The 26,774-nt window shown below is 37.4% G+C and overlaps 1 protein-coding gene across 2 annotated transcripts; it reads right to left on the bottom strand.

Annotated features, from left to right (window-relative positions):
- Window positions 1–191: 191 nt before the first annotated feature.
- Window positions 192–26,774, bottom strand: LOC143889535 (uncharacterized). Of its 2 annotated transcripts, none has more exons than XM_077393779.1 (16): window positions 26,658–26,774; window positions 24,873–24,919; window positions 23,280–23,373; window positions 22,229–22,407; window positions 17,747–17,797; window positions 15,344–15,400; window positions 14,241–14,361; window positions 10,009–10,075; window positions 9,789–9,830; window positions 4,115–4,220; window positions 3,859–3,969; window positions 1,891–1,962; window positions 1,707–1,808; window positions 1,587–1,633; window positions 1,434–1,461; window positions 192–570 (listed from the first exon to the last, which is right to left on the bottom strand). In XM_077393779.1, the coding sequence occupies exons 1-16, from the start codon at window positions 26,722–26,724 to the stop codon at window positions 454–456; spliced, it is 1,308 nt and encodes a 435-aa protein (XP_077249894.1). In that variant the 5' UTR covers window positions 26,725–26,774; the 3' UTR covers window positions 192–453. The 2 variants fall into 2 exon arrangements, with proteins under 2 accessions (XP_077249894.1, XP_077249895.1); XM_077393780.1 differs by having other exon boundaries at window positions 23,280–23,387; window positions 26,658–26,751.

Raw genomic sequence — 26,774 nt, 5'->3', positions numbered from 1 at the left:
GTCCAAGGTGGGGCTCCACCAGATGGACAGTCTGAATTGATCAAAATGCAAGTATGTTGCATAATAATATGTTCCCTCCTGATTTCCCTGTTCATTTATTCTTCTCCATATGCAGAAGATACAGAGCGAAATTGAAGTAGACATATAAAAAGATGCAGGCCAGAGACAGAAAGAACTCATAAAACATGTAGTAGAAAAGAATCCTCACAAGCTGCTTGGCCATTAAATATTTGCTTCCATCCTTTGATACAACAATGTGAAATAAATGAGCTGAAATGCTTAGAGCATTGAACAAAATGCCTAGAAACTAAAATGAAAACTTTCTTGAATGGGTTTTCCTTCTCAAGCAGCATTGGCTACAAAAAATATGCTGCTGTGTATTGCAAAAATCTTCACCACCATCATTTTGGAAAGCAGAGATGTTAAACACCTATATAACCGTATATTTCTGTGTCAGTATATTGGTTGATAGTCTTCGGATGATGAAAATGGAGCGCAACACGAAGAGATGTCAATGCCAGCAACCTCCATGGCATTGCAAACCCATTCCGGGACATCACCCTTAGGGAACTGCAACACAAATGAAAATATACAATCATCATCATTCAAATAATCAAATTTGAGGTCATCACGATTCCGATTTTCCCATAATTTACCTCATTGTTTAAGTGTACGGGAATACTTAATTAGTCAGAACACATAAAATAAATCCTAAAATTTAATTTCTAAATTGTTAAGGGGTTTATGACCATATCAAGGGTTCGAAAATTAGCTTCAGGCAGATAGAAGGAATTTAAAGTTTTGTAACAGAAACACCCTCCCTAGTGATTTGCTCTGACACTTTATCGTTACTACTTTATACTGTGGTTCGAGATTTCTCTTCAACTTTCTTGTAGGTGAGGTACAACTATGAAAACCTAAGTCACAAATATCATTCTCGGTAATTTCTCGGCAAGGGAAAAATCTCTGGACATATTAAATTTGTTTTTTTTTTTGGGTTTATATCGGGAAAAACAATAAAAATAAAATTATTTAAAAATATATAAGATAAGAAAAAAATATAAAATATCGTTAAAATACAGTGAAAAATCTCGTGATATTATCGCAATATTATCGTGGTAAATGAAAATATAACTATATTTTTAAAATTATCGGGATTATTTCAGGATTTTTTCGTTTTATCAAAATGTCGCGATAAAATCACTATATTTTGAAAATATCGGAAATATTTGTGACATAGCGGAAAACTAAGACATTGTTTCATCCCGTTTGGCTATGAATATATGATCCAATGAAAAGACAATCGCTAGCATAGTAATTGTGGATTCGTGACTAAACCGACTTTGAAATCATGCACAGAACGCAACTCGATGTAAAAATAAGTGCAAAATCTCAAGCAGAAAAAGGAAAATAAGTACGGATGCATGGCATACCTGTTTCTGCAAGAACCCACGCACAAACCTGTAAAATAGACACAACCACAAAAAAAGAAAAGAATATCAGATAGTCTCAATCTGCAATTTGCTCCACCTAACAGTTATCTGCGAAATGAAAGGCAACTAAAATAAGCAATGAAGGCTACATACTCTGGAAAACAACCCTGAATTATTGACGTGTGCAGGTCCTTGCTAAGCTGAACATCAGAAAGAATTTACTCTCCAAATGAAAAGGGACAGCGAAGCTAAAATAACTAAAAAGAATTTTACCCTCATCATGTATGCCAAATTGTGATATGATAGAAGTTGAGAGCCCATAGCATTTTTCGTTACAAGGCAATGGATGTAAGCTCTAGTATAATTCTTGCAGACCTAACAGAACACCGAGGAACACATCACTAGGGAAATCGAAATTCCGTTCTTCAATAAAATATGAAACAAGGTAATGGCATACCATACACGAGCATGTAGAATCAATAGGACGAATATCATTAGCCATTACTGAATGTTTCAGCTTAAGCACTCCCTGTGGACAGAAAATAAAACATGAGCATAGTGAAGGGCAATTTTACCTTCTCAAATCCATGAAACCCTAAAAGGGGATGCCACAGTTTGATTTAAACCATCTCACGACTATAACTTCAAAAAGGCGATTACGTCAACAAAGATAGATGAAACAAGTTTGCGTTAATATAAGATAGCTCTGACTTAGAGTTAGCATTTGAATACATCAAGAGCAAGAACCATACAGTAGTAATGTACTAGTTGCTATGAACATTTATACGCTCCAACTAAAACACGGACCAAATGAAAAGTATGATGCACAGGTGGGCATGGGTTTATAATTGATGTAAGTTTTGTTATCTTTCTCCAAAAAAAAATGATGTAAGTGATAATGCAGAACCCAATACAATTCTATATAACTTCTTTTTTAACCTCTATACAGACATATCCAGTAAATTATTAGCGTATTATAATGTTATAATCATATATAATTAAAATGTAGAACATCTATAACACTAATGAGAGAGTTTAGCCACTTTGGCACTTCGAAATTTTGCAGGGTGCTTTTGTGCATGTCCCCTAAAATTTAGGTGACATGTTTGATCGCTATGGTGTGGCCACATTCATATGCAAAAAGCACCCTGTGAAACTGCAGTATGAAAGTGGCTAGACTCCCCTAACTTTTGTTATGTCATGATAAACTAAGAGTGCCATGTCTGGGTAGATCTATAGGAAAAAAGGTAGAACTCACGCTTAAAAGCTAGCGGTTAAGGGGAGGGTGCCCATTCCCTTATAACCCATCCGCATCCATTTTATCTTTCCGATGTGGGATATATTGTTTTGCGTGGGACACCCAGAAAGATCAAATCAAAATGAACAGGACTATGCCTAGCCCCCGAAACCTCATATTAAAGTCTCCATAAGAGAAAAACGGAGATTCCAACTCGTAAGAAAGCACCCATTCATCCTTTGACAAGATGCATATTTCACTCAGAGATATGAACATAGCTTTGTTAGCATAACCTCAAAGAGGAAACTGACCAACTCCTCCCCCTCCTTAGAATCCTTGACAAGATGTATAGTTCACTCATAGAGCCGGATAGGAGAATCTGGATCCCAGATTCTAAGTGGATGTGTGCGTGATGTTTATATCTTGCCATCACAATGGTCAAAATGGTAGCATTTATGAAAGTAATTACAGCGGGATTAGTTAGCATGTGCTTCAAGCGAATAATGTCTAAAGATAATTACCAACAAAAATTGATGCTGGATTTAATTATGTTATTGTATGTATGTGTGCTTTGAACAAGTAAATAAAGAGTGTAACATGATGGAAAAGAAGTAATCAAGCACACTTAACTTCGGAGTTCTGATTTCTGAACCGTTTCAAAAATAATAATAAATAAATAAAAAATCAGAGTTATGATGGGATGTAGTGAATTTGTGCTGATCTCATGGAGTACTATCATGTGCCTAAATGAAATATAGACCTTTTTCTTAGGGCAGTGATAAATCGACCCCCAAATATCTTAAATCGACCCCTATGTCTCTTTCTCTCTCCTCTGGGTTAGAGAGAGAGAGAGAGGAGAGACACATGGGCAGGGGCGGAGCCAGGAATTTACAGTTGGGGGGGGGGGGGGGGGGAAGGGGGGCAATGGCCACTAAACTAGCTTGGCATGCATGTATAGCCATGCACCATATAAAGGAATTTTGCAAGTCATGGGGGGTGCATGCTCCCCCTCAAGCTATATGTGCCTCCGCCCCTGCACATGGGGGTCAATTTAAGATATTTGGGGGTCGATTTATCATTACCCCTTTTTTATCACAATATCATCTACATGGACATCAATCATTGTCTATTAAGTAAGAAAGAGAGATCCAAAACTATAATGTGCATCATACATCATAGATTACCTACCTCAGGTACAAGGGCAGTGCCAAAACGAGCAGTACGAGTAGGATAAACACAATCATACATGTCAGCACCTAAAGCACTACAAACTACAATATCAAGTGGATAGCCAACACCCTGCAAAAAATGTATCCAAACGTTAAAAAAAAGAAAAAGAAAGAAAGAAAGAGACAGCCCAATTATGCATGGTTCTGCAGTTTCAATGAACCCTAGATGGTAAATAAAGATAAATATTGAGGTGAAAAAATAAGGTTATTTGCACCATAACATAGCGGGGTTTATCCTCAGGCAATGCAGCGGCGCACTGAGCAACAACACGCCAAAATGAGTCTTTATCTTCACCGCCTGAAAGACCACCAATAGCATAGCTGTCACAAAGTAAAAATTTTAAATCAGCTCCTTTTAATAATAAACCTTAAAATCTCCATGCAATTCTGATGGAAGAAAAGCATTGTATGGGTAACTGGGTTCGGAGTATGCCTAATTTATAATAAATTCTAACAGACAACTAAGTATTTGATAGAAAATATGATAAAAAGGAATAAATGGTCGTTGTAAGACCTTTCCCAGGGAGCCAGAATGTCCAACAATCACTACGGCATAAATTAGCCAAAAAGTAATACTGCAATACGTGAAAGAGAAATTAATAGAAAATAAAGAAACAAGTGAAAGCATATAAATAACAGTAAGAGGAAATATGCGATATCATAACAATTTCCACATACTGATGTAGTAGAAGGAATGAGTATTAATTGAAAACATATAAACAACAGTAAGAGGAAATATGCAAGATCATAACAATTTCCTCATAATGATGTAGTAGAAGGAATGAGTATTAGTTTGTTAACAAGAAATTTAATCCGAAAACTGTATTACTGGAAAGACATGGGCAGGGTTATTTGACCCTGTTGTAGTTGTAATTATCCTGAACATATGCCATCTGCCAAAATGGGCTTATTCCGCTCAAGAAGGCAAAGTTTGATTCAAATCAAATAGCTCTAGTATTATCAGCATAAGAGCAGTGAGGGTATAAAGATGAAAGCCAAGATCACTTATAAGCAATAGTAGCAATGTGATCTCATTTGAGGTTGATGAAATAGTTTGATATTCAGCCACAACACTAGAGTTTGAAATAACCTGCTCGCATTCTGCCAAGTTGTAGAAAGCAACCAATAGTGGACTGTTGACAATCAAGATAGCTATCTAAGCTGGCATGAGAATAAGCAATCAATTCCATAGGTGAAGAGGAAGCGAAGAGAAGACAACAATTAATATTTCCACATACTAAATGACATAGCCACTCAGAGAAGTAGAGCAACCAATTGTGGACTGTCAACAGTTAATATTTCCTACGCATATACTCCACTCCTCAGGCGACATCAAGTGTTGTAATACTTCTTTCTTTTCAAGTGTGAGGATCATAGCCATTCTCCTAATAATGAAACAAATGTTGCTCCACAGTTCCATTTGACATATAATCGTACCCTAATAGTCTTCTATTCCCCTCAACACAAAACCTAACAGAGAGACCAAATGTCTATGCTTGACCTTATCGGAAAGGAAATTTCGGCTTAAAATTGTCGCATACCTCGCTTACTAATTACACTTTTCATTTTTTTCACTGCAATCACTCTCCCACGAAATTCCCCTCTATGCACAACCCAAATCCTTCACTGCCTAGTGCACTATCTTCACTAAAATCTTTGGTGGCTTGTTGTAGGTCTTCGAATGAAAAGGGCATACACACTTGGACAATGTTAACCATTTCTGACTAATTTTGAGGGATCTAGATAGACTTGGGTTTCCGGCAGAATTTTAGAAATATGAAAAGGATTAAACAAAATACTACAATAACACAACTTACAGCCACAACCAACAGCCAAACAAGCCACCATAGACCAAGGGATGATGATCCTTTACCCCAACCAAACAGATCGATGGACCATGTCTGGCCGAACTTAGTCTGGATACCTTTTGTGGAGCATCTCTGGCTGTGACAGAGTGGAGAGGAAAGCAGAAAGAGGAAAGCAAGGGAGAAAATGAAGAGGAAGATGATTTTTACTTCTGCTTTATTGGGCTTTAACATGGAGAAAATGGAGGTTTAGGGATTCGGAGAATAAGAGGCTTTAACATGGCTTTATTGGGCAAATGGTTGTGGCGGTTTGGGTCAGAACCCTCTGCTTTATGGGTAAGAGTAGTAGGGAGCAAATATGGGGTGAGGGAAGGGAATTGGTGTACTGCGGATAATTTTAAGTTCAAAGGTCTAACTGTTTGGCGGGATATTTTGAAGGTTGAGGTTCCATTCTCCAAAGGTATTCGCTTTAAAGCTTATGTAGGGGATAGAATCCGTTTCTGGTCAGATCTGTGGTGTTCAGCAGCTCCTCTCAAGGAAATGTTCCCTGATCTGTATCTAGTGTCTTCTCAAAAGACGGGATGGGTGGCGGATTTTTTTGAAAGGGTGAACTCAGTCGTGGTTTGGAAGCCGCAGTTCGGACGGAATTTTTTTGATCGGGAGTTGAATTCCGTCCTTGAATTAATGGCCTTGATAGAAGGGTGTTATATTAAGAGGAGTGGGAGTGATTCCCGCGTATGGTTTTGGTGCACATCCGGATTTTTCTCTGTTAAATCATTCTATCATCAGTTGGTGTGTCGCGAAGTGGAGGCTCCTTATGCTTCGATCTGGAAGTTTTCTTGCCTGCCAAGGATTTCCTTTTTTGCGTGGGCAGTATGTTGTGGTCGTATCCAGACAATAGACTTCCTGCGGAAGAGAGGGATGATTATCGTCAACCATTGCCCTTTATGTTCTTCAGATGGTGAATCCATTAATCATCTTTTCATTCACTGTAAATTTGCTCGAGATATATGGGGTTATATTCTATCTCGCTTTGGGGTATCTTGGGCTCTCTCTAACACCATATCTGATTTTATTAAAAGCTGGGAATGGTGCCCCTGGAAAAGAAAGGGTAAGTTGCTATGGAAGATGTGTATGGTGGCTTCTTGGTGGTTCATTTGGAAGGAAAGAAATTCCCGAGTGTTTGAAGGTGTGGCAAAATCGTCTTACTGGATATTTATCAATATCATTTCCGAGGTTATTTCTTTGGCTAGAAGCCTTCCTATGTTTCATTTCGTCTCAACGTATGATCTTTGGGAGGGTTGGCAGATTATTTGCAAGGAGGGGATTACCAAAGTTAAAATTACTCAACCCTGGCTCCCTCCTCCTGAGGGAATGATAAAGCTAAATTTCGATGGATCCTCTCTTGGCAATCCTGGTGATGCAGGGATTGGGGGTTTATGCAGAAATTCCAAGGGGGATGTTCTCTGGGCTTTCTCGGGCTCCATTGGAGTGGAGGATTCGAATGAAGCGGAAGTGAGAGCTGTTCATTGTGGGATTAAGTCGTTGGATATGTCTGTGTTAGATAAGGTGATAGTGGAAGGGGATTCCTCTAATGTTATTCTCTGGCTTCTGGGCGCAGCCTCTCCTCCGTGGCGTTTTTTATCTCTCTTTGAGGAACTAGATGATTTAGTTCTTCTCTCGTCTATATCCTTTAGGCATGTGAGGAGATCAGCTAATTCAGAGGCTGACTCCCTACCTCGGAGTGGTGTATTTAGGCCTAGCTTGGAGCGGTTTGATTATCTCCCTCCTTGATTTTGTATTTTCTCTCTCTCTTTTTCTGTATCTTGCTGTGAACCAACTCGATTCTTAATATATTCTTTTTCTACCGTCTCAAAAAAAAAAGATGATTTTTACTTCTGTCATACCTTTACTCTGTTTTCTGTCAACGAACTACTGATTGAGGGTTAGCCTTGGCACAAAACCTAACTTGCTTGCTAAAGGAAAAAATCAAGCCTGAAATTATGAAGGGAGATTAAAGAGAGAAGCGAATTGGAAGAGGAAGAAGAAGATGGGGGTCGGGAAGATGAAGAAGAAGCTGAAGATTGGGTTTGGGGTGGCCAAAGAAAATGAAGGAGATAGTGGCCGTATCCCAAAAGGGAGTTTTCAAATTTGTAAGTTGGGCTACAATATTTGAATTAGTAAATTATATTTTTTACTAACTCAAATATTACAATAGGTAAAATGTAAATATTATACAATTAATATTGAATAATATTTACTATCATTCTTATGTCAGTAACCAAAAGCGAAATTTCAAACCTCGACAAAGATTTCAGTGAAGATAAAGCACTAGGCAGCGGAGGATTTGGGGTTGTGTATATAGGGGAGTTTGGTGGGAGGGTAGATAGGAAACGCGCTTCTCATAGTGGGATACACATTTCCCATAGAGTGGAAATAGCATTTCCCACGTTTCCGAAAAGGGATTCCCAAAAATTGGGTAATCAAGAAGATTCCTGTTTCTGAATCACGTTGTGGGGAATCTCGATTCCCCCTTTCTGAGTAGAGATTCATGCTTCCTTGAGTGGGAGAGTGATTGCAGTGAAAAGAATAAAAAGTGTAATTAGTAAGTGAGGTATGCGGCAGTTTCAAGCCGACATTTCCGTCTCTACCAAGGTCAGGCACCGACATTTGGTCTCTCTGTTAGATTTTTGTGTTGAGGGGAATGAGTGACTATTAGTGTACGAGTATATGCCAAATGGAAGTGTGGAGCAACATTTGTTTCATTATCAGGAGAATGGCTATGATCCTCTCACTTGGAAAGGAAGAAGTATTATACCACTTGATGTTGTCCGAGGAGTGGAGTATCTGCATAGGAAATTTTAAATGTTGACAGTCCAGTATTGGTGGCCTCACTTTAGGTTGCCCCACTTCTCATACAAACTGGATCAAATAAGTAAAACATGAGACATATCTGGTCATAAGATATTCCAAACCACCAAGTATACGAAGCATAAAAGTGTTTGTAATAACATTTATCAACACTTTTACACTTATGTATTAAATGGCTTTTTAGATATATCTTGACTCGTCCAAGTAGCCGTTGACTCTCCTGAGTCATAACTTTTAGACCTTGAATGACTTGAGCAATGAGCCCAAGCCCTGAATTTTCCAACATTGATCAAAGCCACTGCAAATTCTTGTAAATGTCAACTTTCATTTTTTTTTTTAATAGGGACCAGAATGCAATAATCATATCATTCAAAAAAAATAGAATAATTGCTTTTTTTATCATTTGGGAAAGGCTCATGAGCATTGTATGACTGTATGACAAAATGAACTTCACCATAATCTACTTGATGCGTTTCTTGGTGGACCCTTCAGGATTGGTACGATCAGTCCCTTCCCCTTTATTCTTTCTATCTTCCGATTTTTTCAAGGGGCCAACAGTGCAAGTTATTTTAAAGCAGGATGCATTTCCCAAGGACCTGAAAGTGATATGTAAAGGAAAAGTGATATGTAAAGGAAACGTGATCAGATCTGGCTCAAACTTTGTACCCCGTGGCTTACATTACAAATCTATGAGATGATTATGCTCCTTCGACATTATCAACTCAACTCAACAAAGCCTTTGTCCCAAACTAGTTGGGGTCGGCTAAATGAATCCTTTAGAAAAATTTCATGAAGAAGGTGAAAGGAATCTACCCAGCTCTAATCCTGGCTCTAGTTGGGTTCTTCTACGTGGATCATTTTCTTCCATTCTATCCTATCCAAGGTCATTATCCTATCCAAGCGCACTCTTAATTAAGAGGAAACATGTGGGAATGTCTAGGAAGCGTGCTTCTCCTAAATTTGGGAAGTGAGAAGAACTTAGCTTCCGAAGCAAGTTTCCAGGGAAGCGAGCTTCCCGTCCAACTAGGAAGTTTCCAGTAACTATGGTCAGGCACATCACAACCATTGCATATAGCATGATAAAAAAAAAAACAAGTAATCACCAAAAAAATTGTAGGGCCTGATTGTTGATTGGCCATATTGTTTTTCACATAAAGCTATACTACCATGCTTGCATTTCAAGAGGTAATAGCTGATAGGAATATTGGCATACCCCGGTAAATTGCGGTCAACCAAGCCTCTCACACATATATCTCTGCGAACAATAGGGCGTCATAAAATCAATTAAAAAATACCAATTAAAAGATACCATTCAGTGAACTCATCTTATTACTGAAAATAGTATTCAAAGTAATTTCATCGTCTATGATACTAACATATACCATTGTTCTATGTATAGAGTAGTGAAAATCCAAGATCAAGTTCTCAATCACCTAAGGACGGGATCTAATCCTCCTTGTACAATTCCAAATAAGTTCTGTTCATTGGGCTTCTCATGAGCTGTTATTCAATGTAGACAAACACCAATCAGTAGGTTAAACATTGTTAAAACTCAATGCATGTGATAGTACCAGTAATTTCTGATACAAATAATAAAAAAACACTAATCTGGTAGAAACTGTAAATCTGTAATAAAAAGAGAGCCTGCTAAGAAACAAACATGAAGCCAGAGCATAATACAGGCAAGATAAGAAGGGAAAAAGAATACATTATCAGTAAAAAGTGGTGTTTGCGAGACATGTCAAATCCAAAATAGCGCTAATTTTTGCATAATTGAAGTGATAAATCGATCCCCATATATCTTAAATCGACCCCTTTTAACGGAAAACATTAGGGAGTGTGGATAAAGTTTTCATCAGCCGTTAAACACCGTACAAGTGTACAACTCACCGCCCTAACGTTTTCCGTTAAAAGGGGTCAATTTAAGATATATGGGGGTTGATTTATCACTCCCCTTTGCATAATTATGCTCAACATTACGTGTTAAGTTTACTAATTTACTATTTCACTGAACGACAAACCACAACTTTCCATTCATCAATGCAATTGATACAGTCAACTACCCAAGTTCTACAGACAGAGATATTTATTTGTATTTTTATGTTCTTGCACGATATGTAAGCAACATTTGTATTAAGTAAGCAAGCCGTGTGATCAAGGTTCAAAGCATCCATATTAGTCAACATATCGGGCGGAGGCCGAAATGCCATATCTGGAATACAAATGGGTCGTACTCGTATCGGTGATAAGCCTGTGAATCGGGTGATACCGTTTCTCAAGCTCTTAGAAACAAGGCGATACGCAATGTTACCACATATTTGTGTTTACTTTTATTTTTAAATAAATTTTGCTTATTTACTTCAAGTCTTCAACTAATGACAATAATTTGATAATAACATGATAAAGCTCACAAGCCAATTAGAAAAGAAAGGAGAAGCCAAGTTTGTGCAATTATTAAAACATGGTTGTGCTGATATCATTTCCCTTTATAATAATATTGTTAAAGTATAAAAGATAAATAACGCCTTTCTCCAACAGCTTAAGCTTTTGGAGAAGTTGGTAAGTTAACATGGTATCAGAGCCAAAGGTCTCGAGTTCAAACCTCCCGAATAGCAAAAAAATCCACATGCGATGGTCGGCCCAAAGTGGGACCACATGTGCCACGTGTTTGCCAAGTGGGCCACACGTGCGGGTGAGTGTTAAAGTATAAAAGATAAATAACGCCTTTTCTCCAACAGCTTAAGCTTTTGGAGAAGTTGGTAAGTTAACAAATATTATTGTGTTCCTAAGCAGATGAGCCACATGTTTGTTTGTCTGCAAAGTTTTTTGCTACTACTTGAACTAATAGTGTATTCACAGTCCGACTAATTAAATTTAGAAAACTACATATTAGTCAAAAGGATAATGTTAATCATGCTAAAAACGTGTAGACCTGGTCCATAACAACTGGAAAATAGCATCTGTTAGATAAAATGGAAAATAATAAATAGAAAATAAAAAAATAATAAATAAAATGAAGGAAAACACCAAAGCATGCATAACAAATAAAAGAAAAACACCAAAACATGCATGCCATGATACAAGTAGACTAATGGATGTATAAAAAATCACATAATGATCAATAATACATAGAAAGAACCCAAGAAATGGGTAAAAATTGAAGAATGGAATATTAGGGGAAAATAGAAAAAAAAAAGAATCCAAAAAGGCAAAAGCAGTAAAAATGAATAGTCTCTCTCTCTATAGTTTATATAAAAGGAAAAAGCAGCAAAAATGAGTAGTCTTTCTCTTTCTAGTCTATATATATATATATATATATATATATATATATATATATATATATATATATATATATATATAGAGAGAGAGAGAGAGAGAATAGTGTTCATGCGCAGCTGCTTCAAAAACTCATGTGGCCCACATTTTTGGCGTGATCCAAAGCATTCATTTGAAAGGCCCTTCCATGGATAGGGTGCGTACCAAAAATCAGCCCTATAGGATCATCCTAACCCAATCAAAGGTGGAGGGGAAAATGGACAGACACTGTTTCTGACCATTTTTTGCCTCCACAAATGGCAGGGTTAGGATGATCCTAAAGGGCTCATTTTTGGTACACACCCTATCCATGGAAGGGCCTTCCAAATGAATGCTTTAGATCACCTCAAAAATGTGGGGCCACATGAGTTTTTGAAACAGCAGGAACACTTTTCTCATATATATATATATATATATATATATATATATATATATATATATATATATATATATATAGAGAGAGAGAGAGAGAGAGAAAAAGGAGTGTGCAGTCGAGGGCGCCAAACTCATGTGGACCCACTTTGTTAGGATGATCGAAAGCATTCATTTGAAAGGCCCTTACATAGATGGATAATGTACAAAAAATCAGCTCCATAGGATCATCCTAAACAATCCAAAAGTGGAGGGCAAAATGGACAGACACCGCTTGCCACAAATCTGCCCATTTTTACCCTCCACTTTGGAGGGGTTAGGATGATCCAATGGACCTGATTTTTTGTACACACCCTATCTATGATGGGACCTTGCAAATGAACAGTTTTGATCAACACAAAAATGTGGGACCCATGCGGTTGGGCCCTCGACCACACCTAAGCTTAGGTGCGGTCGACCGCACAATCTTATTCCTCATATATATATATATATATATATATATATATATATAGGAGAAAAGAGAAGGTACTCCCTGGAGTAGATAACTTATCTACTCCCTACCTTAAAATAACAGTTGGGGCCACATTGTTTGGATGATCCAAAGCATTCATTTGATGCGCCTTCACATAGATAGGGTGTGCCCAAAAAATCAGCTCGATAGGATCATCCTAACCCTATGAACTGTGGGGGCAAAAAATGGACGGGGCAAAAAATGGACAGATTTGTGCAGGTTTATACACGTCCATTTTTGCCTCTACAGTTCATAGGGTTAGGATGATCCTATAGAGCTGATTTTTTGGGCACTCCCTATCTATGTGAGGGCCCATCAAATGAATGCTTTGGATCACCCAAACCATGTGGCCCCAACTGTTATTTTAAGGTAGGGAGTAGATAAGTTATCTACTCGAGGGAGTACCTTCTCTTCTCTTCTCTCTCTCTCTCTCTCTCTCTCTCTCTCTCTCTCTCTCTCTCTCTCTCTCTATATATATATATATATATATATATAGAGAGAGAGAGAGAGAGACATATATCATACATTAGAAGAGAGAATATTTGAAAAAAAAAACAGAAAAAAAAAACAAGAGATGTGCTAAACTCAAGGGCACCCTTGAAAGAATGGGCTGAAAGAGCGCCCCCATTGGCTGCACATCACTATTTTGCATTAAATACTCTTTGACTTGCAGCCATTATAAATGCACCATGGTGACGTGCAACCAATGAGGGAGTCATTTCAGCCCATTTTTGCAAGAGCGCCCCTGAGTTAAGCATTCCTCAAAAACCAATTAAGTGATCTATGTTTTTCAAATCTAATTTCGTGTGTTTGAAGTCAGTAGAAATGTCTTTTTTGGGTCAAACGACTACAAATTCATAAAAACCCCTTTGAGAAAAAGAAGTGAAGCAATGAGGTTTGGCTTGCGCCAATGCACATGATCCCAACTCGATATAGCAGGTGGATTCATCCATGTGGTCGTACTAGTCCAAACACCTACCATACAGCCAATACGGCCAATACACCAATGATCTTCACTGAAGGACTTATATGGGGGTTTGATTATAATTTAGACTCCCTGAAATCTGGTATGTGACAGTGTTAAGAAATAAGATCTTATTTCTCTAAAACACCAAATCAATTATTTTTTCCACTCTACGTGGGACCCATCTAGTGGAAAAAAATACGTAACAGACAGCTGATGCATTAAAGCATGGTTGTGAATTTGTGATCTATGTCTTAGTTGATGTTTAACATTGACTTCCTCACTCTTATTTTTCCCCAACCAATGTCTTAGTTCCAGAACATGTTAAAGCATTAATTGTAATCAATACGCTTATATATGAAAGGAACAGCTTACATGGAAAAAATAAAAATAAAACACAAATATAAAGACAGAAATTTTATACATATGAAGAGAATATGGCCACAATTAAACAAATTGTGCAAGATACATCTCAGCCAGTTATTTTCTTAAATAGCTCTTACCAGCTATACATCTGTCTATCCAACGAAGAGTGCGATACATTGCCTCCTCAATTCGAGGTCCAGTAATTGTTGTTTTCACAACATCATCTAGAGCCATGATTATATCTGCTCCTATTTTATTCTGCAAATATAGCGAGTAAAACTTAGAAAAATATGGCATATAAGCAGAAAATGATGCTGTCAGATGTAAAATTACTGAATTATAGAACATATAAACCAGAAAACTGAAATCCAAACCAAAATCCAATATTTCAGATTTCGGACCCAACCGAAATCTGAAATTTCGGATTTCGACTGAAATTTAAAACGCTGGGTAAAAGCAAAGTTGTGTGAGGACATAAAGGGTATGCTTTCTGTTATGCTGAAGGGAACCTAGGTAAGTACATCCTTGAATGCACAAATAATGGTAGCAAGAACCACAGAACAATCACATAAACACTGATAAATTGATAATGCTTGAAAAAGTGAATCATTTTTGCACAAAAAATAAACACACACACATTGCATGCATATAAATATATATATATATATATATATATGTCTAAAATATTTGCAGGTTATCTTTCTGGCTTCAATATTTACATGAATGAGTTATGCCCTGGTGAGAAGCCGATGACATCAAAGTTGCAAATCCAAATGATATTCAACAAGGCCACATTTTGATACCCACAAGATTTAGATTTGGATTTCTCACATTTGCAGTTCAAATTTGGAACTGGATCAGATTCTTACATTTCCAAATCAGCTACAACAGTGAAAAAAATCCGATTTTCAAATATGTTCTGCAAGACATTATTTGGAAATCAATATTGGTGGCTACCTTCACCCTCGCTGCTCCTCAACCTTGCAGCAGCAGCAGCGAGACCTCCCTCCCTCTCTCTCTCTCTCTCTCTCTCTCTCTCTCTCTCTCTCTCTCTCTCTCTCTCTCTCTCTCTCTCTCTCTCTCTCTCTCTCTCTCTCTCATACAACATGATCTTGAGGATGATTGATGTATTTTGTATCCAAAATCCAAATCCAAACACAAAAACATGAGGTACCCAAACGTGGCCTAATAGATGTTATACATCTCATATGATTCACGGTACCAAGTTTATAGCACATACCTGGATTTGGATTGACTCTTCAGGTGTTAAGAGCATTGGCTTTCCATCAACAGGTGACTGCGATTAAGCGAGGAAAAAAAATTAGGCAACACACATCCGGATAGTAGCAAAATACATTCCATATTAAACATTTCATGCATGTGACAACAAATTTGACATAAGAACTCAAATTTCAGCAACCAAAAAAGGTACAATTAGAATACAAAAAGAACCAGGCCTTTTAGTTCCTGTCGGTTGCATATGCCTCTCCAAATTTTAGTATGTGAATGAATTCTTTGTTATATATGTCAGTTAATTATTAACAGGGTGAGAAGCACATCTTTTATTTAACGAATTCCATCTTTTTTTCCCTTTTGCTAGATATTTCCATTGTGTAGAGAACCGAGTTCACTCAAATCTCCCCAAAACTGGATCAAACTCTATGTGCAGCTAATGGCAAACTGAGATGCAAAAAACACAAACAAATATCAAGAAACACAAGATTTATGTGGTTCGATGGTGTGCCTACGTCCACGTGAGAAGAGGGATTCACTATTTCGGCATTAGGGTTACAAAATCACTTTTCTAGCTTTTTCTATCAGCCACAGATGCCCAAAAACTCACACATAACCCTATGTGTCATATACATATATATTGATGTCACTGCATCAAGAATTACCAAAATACCCTTATAGTGCAAACCGAAAATTAAAGTTTCCTTCCAATGCGCTACCTCAAAAACTCTGGCAAGGGCGTGCTGCCCCTCCACCCTAGCAAGCTGACCACCCAGCTCCACCAGTGTCTGCATTGCACGCATTAATCTACCAGGGTGATGAAACACTGTCAAAATAAGAGACATCTGCACAACCATGGATTTAAATTTCAGTTTCGGCCTTGGACGAACCAAAATTTCAGCCATAACTCCGGTAAAAAAAAAAAGAATTAATTTATTATTTCGGAAATTTCAGAAAAATACTATAGTTTTGAAGAAAAAAAATCAATTTCTCGAAATTTCAGAAAAATACGAACTTTCGGATTTCGGGGGACTTCGGTTTCGGTCCCTGAAATTTCGGATTTCGGCCAAAATTTAAAACCATGTGCACAACACATTGCAACTGTACTTGCAGTTATTTCATTACAATAACAGATCACCAAAACTTGAACTTCCCCAAAGATATATGTGAAAGCGGGCTTACTACCAATCATCCCAACAATTCAATTGTCCACACGAATCTCTTTCATCAGCTTTGGATGGATTGAGGTCAGGATGGTAATTTGATAGGAGTGTTGCTAATGTCGTGTAGATAGGTCGATTGGCCAGGCTATAGAACGACTCCAGAATTTCCCTATCCGAAATCAACCTGGCGCCCAGGCTACTTGGTCAAGAAGGCCTTTGGTTCCTTGAGATCGTGTGAGGTTACAAAAAAACCCGACTCTCATCTTCCTCGCATCTAAGAATCCCACCTATGTGGAGATTTCCAATGGAGCTTTGAAGGAGGAGGGTTTATCCCTTTCCTTGAGCATTCAGGGTGACGGAACTTATGTATTGAATATTCATGTAGATATTTGTAGTCAAAATCTAATGATGTAGAAGAAATCTGTCATTGGAAAACTCTGGCAAACTAAGAATGGGCCTTTGTTATTCTGTTTCTTAACAGATAAGGTGATTCTGTCAGTACCCTCTAGAAGGTCATGGATTCATGGTTAGCATAGCCTTCCGTGTTATTTCTTGCTCTAAAAGAAATAAAGTAATACACTTTTTGGGTCTGGGAAGGTTCTCAATCCCACTTATGGGGATCATTAATTGAACACCCAAATTGATTGTCTCCAGACATTTGAAATAAGGAATATGAAACTAATACGAGGACTATAATGTCCTGGCACTTAACACCATAATGTCATTTCAAGAATTGGATCAAATGACACACGAGTTATTTGAAGCCACCTTGAAGTGCAAGGGTTTCTAAAATTTTACTCGGCAAAGCTGGGAACATTGATTGCCAATATCCATTTCTTAATAGGCATAGAATAACAGTAACTTCAAAAAAAAAATATAAAAAATCTAACGGATTCCATCAAGAGAACCCATCAAACTTCGTTTTTTCTCAACAATAGTTATCCGAGGAAGGCAAGATTCCCTTCCCTAAGGAGGGTTGGCGGGAAAGACGCTCTTTGACTTAAATCCCAATTTTCTTTTGTAGCTTGGTATAACAACCAAGATTACTGAGTGCATTTATTGTTGCTGTGATGTTCAAGTGTAGTGATATTTGACATTTTTTTTTGCCACAGTTAATAACTTAATAAGATCTCCATATGATTAAAAATAATAAATAAATAAATTTGCATTGACCTATTAACTGCTTGAGCACGAAAACCAACAAACTACCATCACAGAGGTCAACAGTAGCGACATAAAAAATTTACCTGAAATGTTACACCCTTTTCAGTAATGTCAGCTAAATGCAACAAGGAGACCTGAAACAGAATAAATTAAAATAATTATTACAACCATTATGTCAATGTTAATAATGATTATCATCTTGATATAAGAAAGTATGCATATCATATCATTTTGAAGTGGAAACATATGGCAAAAGTAACATGTATCGTAGACTTAGAGAGCCCGTGATCATGAAAGCAGCTCACTGAATTAATTACATAGAATAGCAGCATGATATAACTTATAGCATCGATGTCACAACAAAGAAAATAATAAGAAACAACAATAAGAAATAACTTTGAGGAAGAAACATAACCTAAATTTGACATATATTGATTAGAATCTCATCTTCCATAATCATTTTGAAATCTTATCACAAGAAAGAGGTTCCATGTGTTGTTATTAACCTCTGTTAGTAAGATGCTTGCTCCTAAAATGCCGACGTGGTATGAAGTCTGCCTCTAACCAAGTAACCAGTATAATTATTACCTAGACATTCAGTGAGTTTTTGTACTAGGCAGTTTCTTGATCATTTAACAATGTATATTCAACAACCTTTTTGACATGTGTCCAACATGGAATCTTTCAAAAATTATGTGCCCTAGTATCCTAACCATAACCATAACCCAAATAATTACTAGCCATCCATTTGAAAACCTCCACTAATCTTAACCATAACCAGAACCCATAACCATAACCATAATCCTACCTATAACCTACAAAACTAATGGGGTGGATGAGTCAACCAACTATGGGAGATAGGGAATTTAGAGGGCTGCTCAGGGTGAGCGATACCTCATAACCTTTTCCTGATATATATATATATATATATATATATATATATATATATATATATATATAGAGAGAGAGAGAGAGAGAGAGGGAGAGAAGTGTTGGTGCGCTTAAGTTGTTATAACGCCTCCCATTGGTGCGCTTTAGCGGGACCCAAACATTTAAACGTATGGGAGGCGTTATAACAACTTAAGCGCACCAAAAAATTGGTGCGCTCAACAGTTTTCTCATATATATATATATATATATATATATATGAGAATAGAGTTCCTAAGGTGTCACCTCATATAGCTTATATGAGGTGGCGCTTAAAAACATAAGGGGCCCACTTTGTTTGGATGATCCAAAGCATTCATTTGATAGGCCCTCACATAGATAGGGTGTACCCAAAAAATCAACTTCATAGGATCATCCTAACCCTTCGATTTGTGGAGGTTGAAATGGATGGGTATAAACCTCCATAAATCTGCCCATTTTTAACCTCCATAAATGGAAGGGTTAGAATGATCCTATGGACCTGATTTTTTGTAGGCACCATATCCATCTAAGGGCCTTTCAAATGAGTGGTTTGGATTACCCCAAAAATGTGGGCCCCTTATGTTTTGTGAGCGCCACCTCATATAAGCTATATGAGGTGACACCTTAGGAACTCTATTCTCTCTCTCTCTCTCTCTCTCTCTCTCTCTCTCTCTCTCTCTCTCTCTCTATATATATATATATATATATATATATATATATATATATATATATATATATACACTAGTAAAAAAACCCGTGCGATGCACGGGCCGACAAAGAACTGTACGGACCACATCATAGGTTGATTCAAACCATCCATGTGATGGAACACAACATCAATAGTTTGTGCCCGTAAAATCATTTCCATAGGCTAATCTTAGCCCTCCAATCTATAGAGGTTTCCATAATTAAAAAAGAATAAAGGAGGGGGGTAGGATTGAAATTATGTGGCTTTAATGGGTGCCTTTGTTAAAAAACATAAAGGAGGGGGTAGGATTGAAAATATGTGGGTTGAATGGGTGCCTTTGTTAAAAAAAGTAAAAAAAAGTGATGTGTAATTCTCATAAAATTTTGAGAGAAATTCAAATAATTTTCTCCTTTTCTCTTCTTCTATATATATATATATATATATATATATATATATATATATATAGAGAGAGAGAGAGAGAGAGGAATATGATTGTGCACTCGAGCGCATATAGCTTATATGCGCTCGAGGGCACACCATATAGCTTATATGCGCTCGAGGGCACACCATATAGCTTATATGCGCTCGAGGGCACACCATATAGCTTATATGCGCTCGAGGGCACACAACTCACGTGGGCCCACATTGTTAGGATGATCCAAAGCATTCATTTGAAAGACTCTTACATAGATAGGGTGTGTACAAAAAATCAGCTCCATAGGATCATCCTAACCCATCCAAAAGTGGAGGGCAAAATGGGCAAAAACCGTTTGCCACAAATCTACCCATTTTTGCCCTCCACTTTTGGAGGGGTTAGGATGATCCAATGGAGCTGATTTTTTGTAGACACCCTATCTATGATGGGGCCTTGCAAATGAATGGTTTTGATCACCACAAAAAATGTGGGACCCGTGTGTTTGGGCCCTAGAGCACATATAAGCTTATATGCGCTCGAGCGCAGAATCATTTTCCTCATTTTCCTCATATATATATATATATGTGTGTGTGTGTGTGTGTGTGTGTGAGGAAAGTTTTTCTAGTCGGCCGACTAGAGAACCTTCTCTAGTCCGCCGACCAAAAACACAGTGGGCCCATGTTGTTTGAAAGATCCAAAGCATTCATTTGACGGGCCCTGCCATAGATAGGGTGTGTCCAAAAAATCAGCTCCATAGGATCATCCTAGCCCTTCGATTTGTGGAGGTTAAAAATGGACAGTGGAGGTTAAAAACACAGTGAGCCCACGTTGTTTTGATGATCCAAAGCATTCATTTGATGGGCCCTGTCATAGATAGGATGTGCCTAAAAAATCATCTCCATAGGATCATCCTAACCCTTCGATTTATGGCGGTTAAAATGGACGGGTATAAACTCCACAAATTTGTCCATTTTTAACCTCCACAAATCAAAGGGTTAGGATGATCCTATGCAGCTGATTTTTTGGGCACACCCTATCTATGCCAGGGCCTATCAAATGAATGTTTTGGATTATCCAAATAATGTGGGCACACTGTGTTTTTTGGTCGGCGGACTAGAGAAGGTTCTCTAGTCGGCCGACTAGAAAAACTTTCCTCATATAAGGTTTGGCATAGATCTTTGAGGAAAAACACTAAAGGACTACGGGATACAATTCCGATAGAAGAAAGGATCACATTATCACACTGGTATCAGCTCACCTAGGTTGCTTTTGCTTGTGATTTAGACCTTCCTTCCAGGATACATCTAGCTTGAGGATGTCAAAGAAAACACTGAAAAATCATTTGTTTACTTTCCATTGACACGTGACACCTCTATCGAGCAAACTTAAGCACATCCCTTGAATCAATAGGTGTTTTTAGTGCTAATGGGTTAAACACGATTTAAGAGAGTCATCTCTACAAAACAAATTGAAAAGTGGAGTTCATCACCCAAAGGGTTGGTATTGTTTTTTCATACAATGCCTAAATGTCCTACGTTGCAAAAAGACTACATTAATATCTCAACATTCCCTATCAAGTTGATAATGGAACATTTGAATCTAGTCACATGTACAAGGATGATGTTAATAAACAGTGATTAGAGAATATACGAGCCAACTATTCATATGCGCATAAACTGGCCTGGTTTCATTATTTCACATCCTTCTCTCTATTGAATGCTAGTTAAACTCTATTCTCTGTCCAAGCATGGAAGAACTGGTTCAAGGATAGGTATATGGAAGGCATGTTAAAATATTTGTAGACCAAATCTGGTATATGTTTGTGGGAGTTGTAGGCTAATATATGCCTGCTATTCGGGCCCGTCATTTAGAAGCTGTGTGGAAAACCTAAAGGCATCTCAAATCAACTCCATGAAAAGGCAGTCTCTATGCCTCTAATGGACATCTTTGTGTTTAGACTTACTAAGATGCTGATTGAACTAGATCTCCCACAGATAAATGATCCATAATTAGATATATATAGTGCATTTGCACATAGTGGAAAGATAAGTGCAAAAGCCAAATATAGAAAAATTGCTCACACATGTGAGATTGTTTAGCATAAATTCTCATGATAGAAATTGGAATAAAGTTCATCATTCGATGAAACATGCATTGCTTCCATCAAGCTACTATTTTCGATTTATATAACCCATAACTTACGAGAGGACCAAACATATATTAGATTGTTGATTAAAGGTTAACATTCGAACTATCCATCTGGTAAGATCCAAATGATAAGGAGTTCCCAGTTCTTAAGAAGAAATCTTGCAACATAATTGTAAAAAGATTTTCAGCTCATCCTATAGAGCATTCAACTCAATCATTTGTTCAAGTAAAGATACAAATCTTACAAGAAACCCAAATATATAGGGCAAGAAATTTAATGGGCTAACTCAAAAATAAATGATGATAAATTAGTCAATTAATACAATGGCCATGTAAACGTAAACATTATATGGAATGGATGCATGGCAAGAAACAATGTGAATCAAATAATTCGCTATTGACAACCATTTGAAACCCGCCAGAGTCAGTAAGCAATGCTCTTGGCCAATTCATAAATTTATGTAGGCCCCCCAACTCATCAATCAATTCAGAAGTAGGACGAAGTTGCAAATGGTAGGTATTTCCAAGTATTATCTGGCAACCAATATCCTCAAGCTGGCTATTTGTTAAACCTTTTATTGTACCTACAACAAAAGAAATCAACCACAAATTGAAATCCATTCCTTCAAAACCCCAATGTATTTATTATTGAAGACATCAAACCCTAACAAAATCCTACTTTGCAATTGTCAATGAGAAATACCTTTAATTCATCAAGTGAAATCAATATTAACAACAAATATTTCTAGCATGGCTGGCTAAAAACAGAAAAGAGAAGAACGTAAGGAATACCATTGAAGTTCTCCAATGGTATAATACGAACAGAATACGACAAAGGAATAAATACTTTCCAATAATAAAGTGTAAGAGCTCCAAAGAATACCCAGAGCAATTTTTTTTAATAAAATGTTAGTGTCTATAGTGTACCATAGAGTAAATTATGCAGCAGAAGCCATACAACAGATTCCCAATAAAAAAATATTAAACATTGGTTCTTTAAATTATTGGATTTGTTCTTTGGTAATGAATGTTTCCACCACCAACATACATCTATCTAGAGCTTATAAAAGCACCATCAAAAGCACACATAAGACAGAGAAATTATAATATAGGCATGGATTTAAATTTCAGTTTCGGTTTCAGTTTCAGCCTTGGCCGAAATCTAGTAATAAAAAAAGTATTATTTTTATTCTTTCCCAAATTTCAGCAGATTCAACCGAACTTTCGGCCGAAATTTGGTAAACCCAAAATTTCGGATTTCATTTCGGTTTCGGTTTCAACCGAAATTTCAGATTTCGGCCGAAATTTAAAACCATGAATATAGGAGACTTGACGTACCACCCTCGCTTGTAGTCATCCTTCATTATAGCATAAGCAGTGAGAAAAAACTTGATGAAAAAACAGATTATTATTTACCAACAAGATTAAGACAAAACAAGATATTTGGAATGCTGACCTTGTGTTCCAACAGGCATAAACAATGGTGTCTGACATACAAAGTGAGGAAGCGTCAGTTGAGCTGCACGAGCACGATTGAACCTCCCTAGTACCTGCAGACATGAAGCTGTAATAAGTGATGAGTTTCAATAAATAATTCATAAAAGTATAGAAGTTCTCAATGTGGCAACTGTAAACAATGGAGAAACTTTAAACAGAAGTAACCACTTTATAGTTCCAACTTCCAAGTCCTAAAATAACTTTTTATAGTACCTTCTTTATGAAACTTTTCTAAAGGATTCATTAGCCGACCCCAACTAGTTTGGGACAAAGGCTTAGTTGAGTTGAGTTGAGTACCAACATCTTGATCATTCGGGATCAGACAATAAAAATGATAACCAAAACCCTCAACCAGCTTCTACTAAGCACCAATACAATTGTCAGATGTATGCATGATATAATGTGCACAGCGTGGCAGCCCATGCCACCCCTTAAATGTCGGTTTCTGCCACAACCGAATCCGAAATTTTTCTGTTTCGGCTGAAATTAAGTAAAAAAAAATTGGGGTTTCTGGAAATTTCGGAAAAAAAGATGGAAAAATCAATTTTCGAATTTGGCCAAAATTTGGACCGGCACCGAATCAATGTGCTTTCAGTGTCGGTCCAGACCAAAATTTCAGTATTTCAGCCAAAATTTAAAACCATGCACGCCAGCATATCCGTATATTTAGAGTACAGACATAAAATAAAAAATAAGTACAAGTAAATATAGCATAAATATAATAATATCATAATATTTTGAAATATAGCATAAAGATCATTACACCGTGAAAAATTAAATGCATATGCATGATGTATGCAGTATGGCAACCCAAGTCATCTGACGTGCCTGCATATCCATATAGTTACAGTACAGGGATAAAATAAAAACAAGTATAAGAAAATATAGCATAAATAAAACTTATATCACGAAAATTTGAATGCATATGTAGTGAGGCTTTGTTTTTTCTGTCTCACTAACATGCAAGTCCAAACACAACATGATGGATTATAAGCAACAAATGTTGCAAAATTCTAGGAAACTCCTAATTTGGTCAATGACTGATCCTGACTAATCTCCTAGAATCACAAAACCGATTTGTTTTCTGATTGGGATGTTGGATTTCCTGTCTTAGTATTTGAGAAGTGACCCAGCAGGGTATTTGAGAAGTGACCCAGCAGGGCCTTAGCAGTGGTGAGGAACTCCATGGGTTTTGTAATACTTTGCATGACTTTGAATAATAATTTTTCTTGCTTGTTAATAAAAAATGTCAAAGAAAAGAAAACAACATGACAACAATGAGTCTCCAACACCACATGGAATGATCATAATCTATTCTTCCCTTAGCTCAGACCCCATGCTGCCACAACAAGCACAATGCATGTGTGTGCAGGAATATAAGACACGAATATAAGACACGTAAACATTAAACCTGCAACATATGTTAAACCTTATTCAATATTAAAATATGATAGAAGATCTGAAGTGGAAAGACCATAGTCAAAGGAAACATGTTCTCTCGAGTGAATTTAATTTTTTGAAAGCACTACAGAAAACACCCAATTGGCTATACCTCAAAACGAAGCGCCATTGTGTGAGCAGTTCTCTCCCCTTTTGAACCTACAAGTAAATAATAGCATGTATAACAACATTAACAAAGTATGGCATGTGGCATAAAAATGTTGCACAAGCATATGCAAAAGAACAGAAGAGAAGAAAAATCAAAGGATTAACTTTTGATTGTATTGGGTTTAAGAATTGGGTGATGTAAAAAGGAACTAGCATTAAGAATATCCACAGGCCAGGAACTTCTAGTCAAAACTAAGTTCTAAGATTCAATTCTAACCCATAGGAGTATATAGCGATCAATATGCCATGCTCAAGTCCAACACAAAATCAATACAAAGAGAAAGCATCTGCTCCAAGGTCATGTTCTCTGTTATATTGCCAGCCCTCAATTCTTTCCTCACTGTTTGTACCCGAGTTGTTTTCAGTCTGCCCCTACCTCTTTTTACTCCATCAACTTGGCACGAGTCACTTCTTCTCACTAGAGCATCCAAAGGCCTACGTTGGATATGCCCTAACCGTCTTAAGCGGTGCTCTGTCATCTTCTCCTCAATTGGTGCCACCAACACCTTTTTACGGATGTCTTCATTTTTAATTCGATCTAACCTTGAGTGGCCACACATCCATCTAAGCATTTGCATCTCCGCTACACTCATCTTATGCACATGTTGCTTCTTGGTGGCCCAACATTCTGAGGCATACAACATGGCTGGCCTCACAGCTGTCTTATAAAACTTTCCCTTCAACTTGGTAGGTATTTTACGATCGCACGGAACTCCTGAAGCATGCTTCCTCACAGCTGTCTCATTCATAGTTTATATAAAATTATTACTAAGGTTTTAGCAAGGAGAATGAAAGAGGTCATTAGTGATGTTATTTTCCCCACCCAAAGTGCTTTCATAAAAGACAAATGAATTCTCAATGGAAGTCTCATTGCTAAAGAATCTATTGACTCGAAAAAGAGATAGCGAACCCTGGTTCTTGTGTTCAAGATGGAATTAGAAAAGGCCTACGATTACATGGATCGGGACTTCATTGACTACATTCAAAACAAGGGGACTTGTTCTCTTCGTATCTATTCATATTAGGGGATCCCCTCTCTTCTTATCTACTCATATTAGGCGTGGAGGCTCTTTGCCTCGTGATTAGTGACATGTAGGTGCAAGGAGGGTATGTGAGAGGCTTCTATCCAAGAAGAGACTCCTTCATCGTGAACCATCTTCAATTCAGCAGGGTATTTCAGAACCATATGGGTTCCTTATACCAAAAAAAAAAGTTGGTCAAATCTTAACAAGTTCTTCCAGTTTATCTTCAACCACTAATGAGAAAGAAGAGAAAAAAGGCTATTACCAAAACCATGTAAAACTTGTAAAAGACATTGTTTAATTTCTTTACATTAGTAGTCATGATATACTTGGATCTGATATTGTTCTGCTAGCCTTGTATACTTATAGAGTATACGGCGCTGTCGCGTCCCTAGGCCTTGTGTCGTGTGTGGCTCAGGGGCGTGACAGCATGACATTCAAACTCCAATTTTGTAGAGCATTCGAGGAGTAAATGACTTATTTGGAGATCTTTAAAATCGAGCATTGCTTGTAATTTTCAAACTCCTCATTCATCATCTCTGTCGATTGTTTATAATTTTCTAATCATATTCAACCGCTTCCATACGTTGCCTCAAAGAGAGTGCAAGTATCAAAACAGAGGAGGTTGCCAACTCCCATAAAGGAAATGCTCAACAAAAAAAAAAAAAAAAACAGGGCGAAAGCAAGAGTATATACAGAAAACTTACAGTGTATGCGCGGCCTGGTTTTTGTTCCGACCGTAATGGCACTGGAACGGAGAAGAGAAGAGAACATACACGGAAGAAGAAGTCCACACGATTCGAGTCTCCTCTGCCGGCTGGAAG

Source organism: Tasmannia lanceolata, unplaced genomic scaffold, assembly GCF_043159265.1.
Source record: "Tasmannia lanceolata isolate RefF3 unplaced genomic scaffold, GAP_Taslan_0.1 ptg000013l, whole genome shotgun sequence".
NCBI lineage: Eukaryota > Viridiplantae > Streptophyta > Magnoliopsida > Canellales > Winteraceae > Tasmannia > Tasmannia lanceolata.
The sequence above is the reverse complement of the archived record's forward strand: the minus strand, read 5'-3'. Positions and strand labels throughout refer to the sequence as shown.

Coding starts and splice junctions, on each gene's coding strand:
- LOC143889535 (XM_077393779.1), bottom strand. CDS start 26,724: ATGTTCTCTTCTCTTCTCCGTTCCAGTGCCATTACGGTCGGAACAAAA. Junction 22,408..23,279: donor TATGCCTGTTGGAACACAAG/GTCAGCATTCCA, acceptor CTTTTGTTGTAG/GTACAATAAAAGGTTTAACA. Junction 10,076..14,240: donor GATAGACAGATGTATAGCTG/GTAAGAGCTATT, acceptor ATTGAATAACAG/CTCATGAGAAGCCCAATGAA.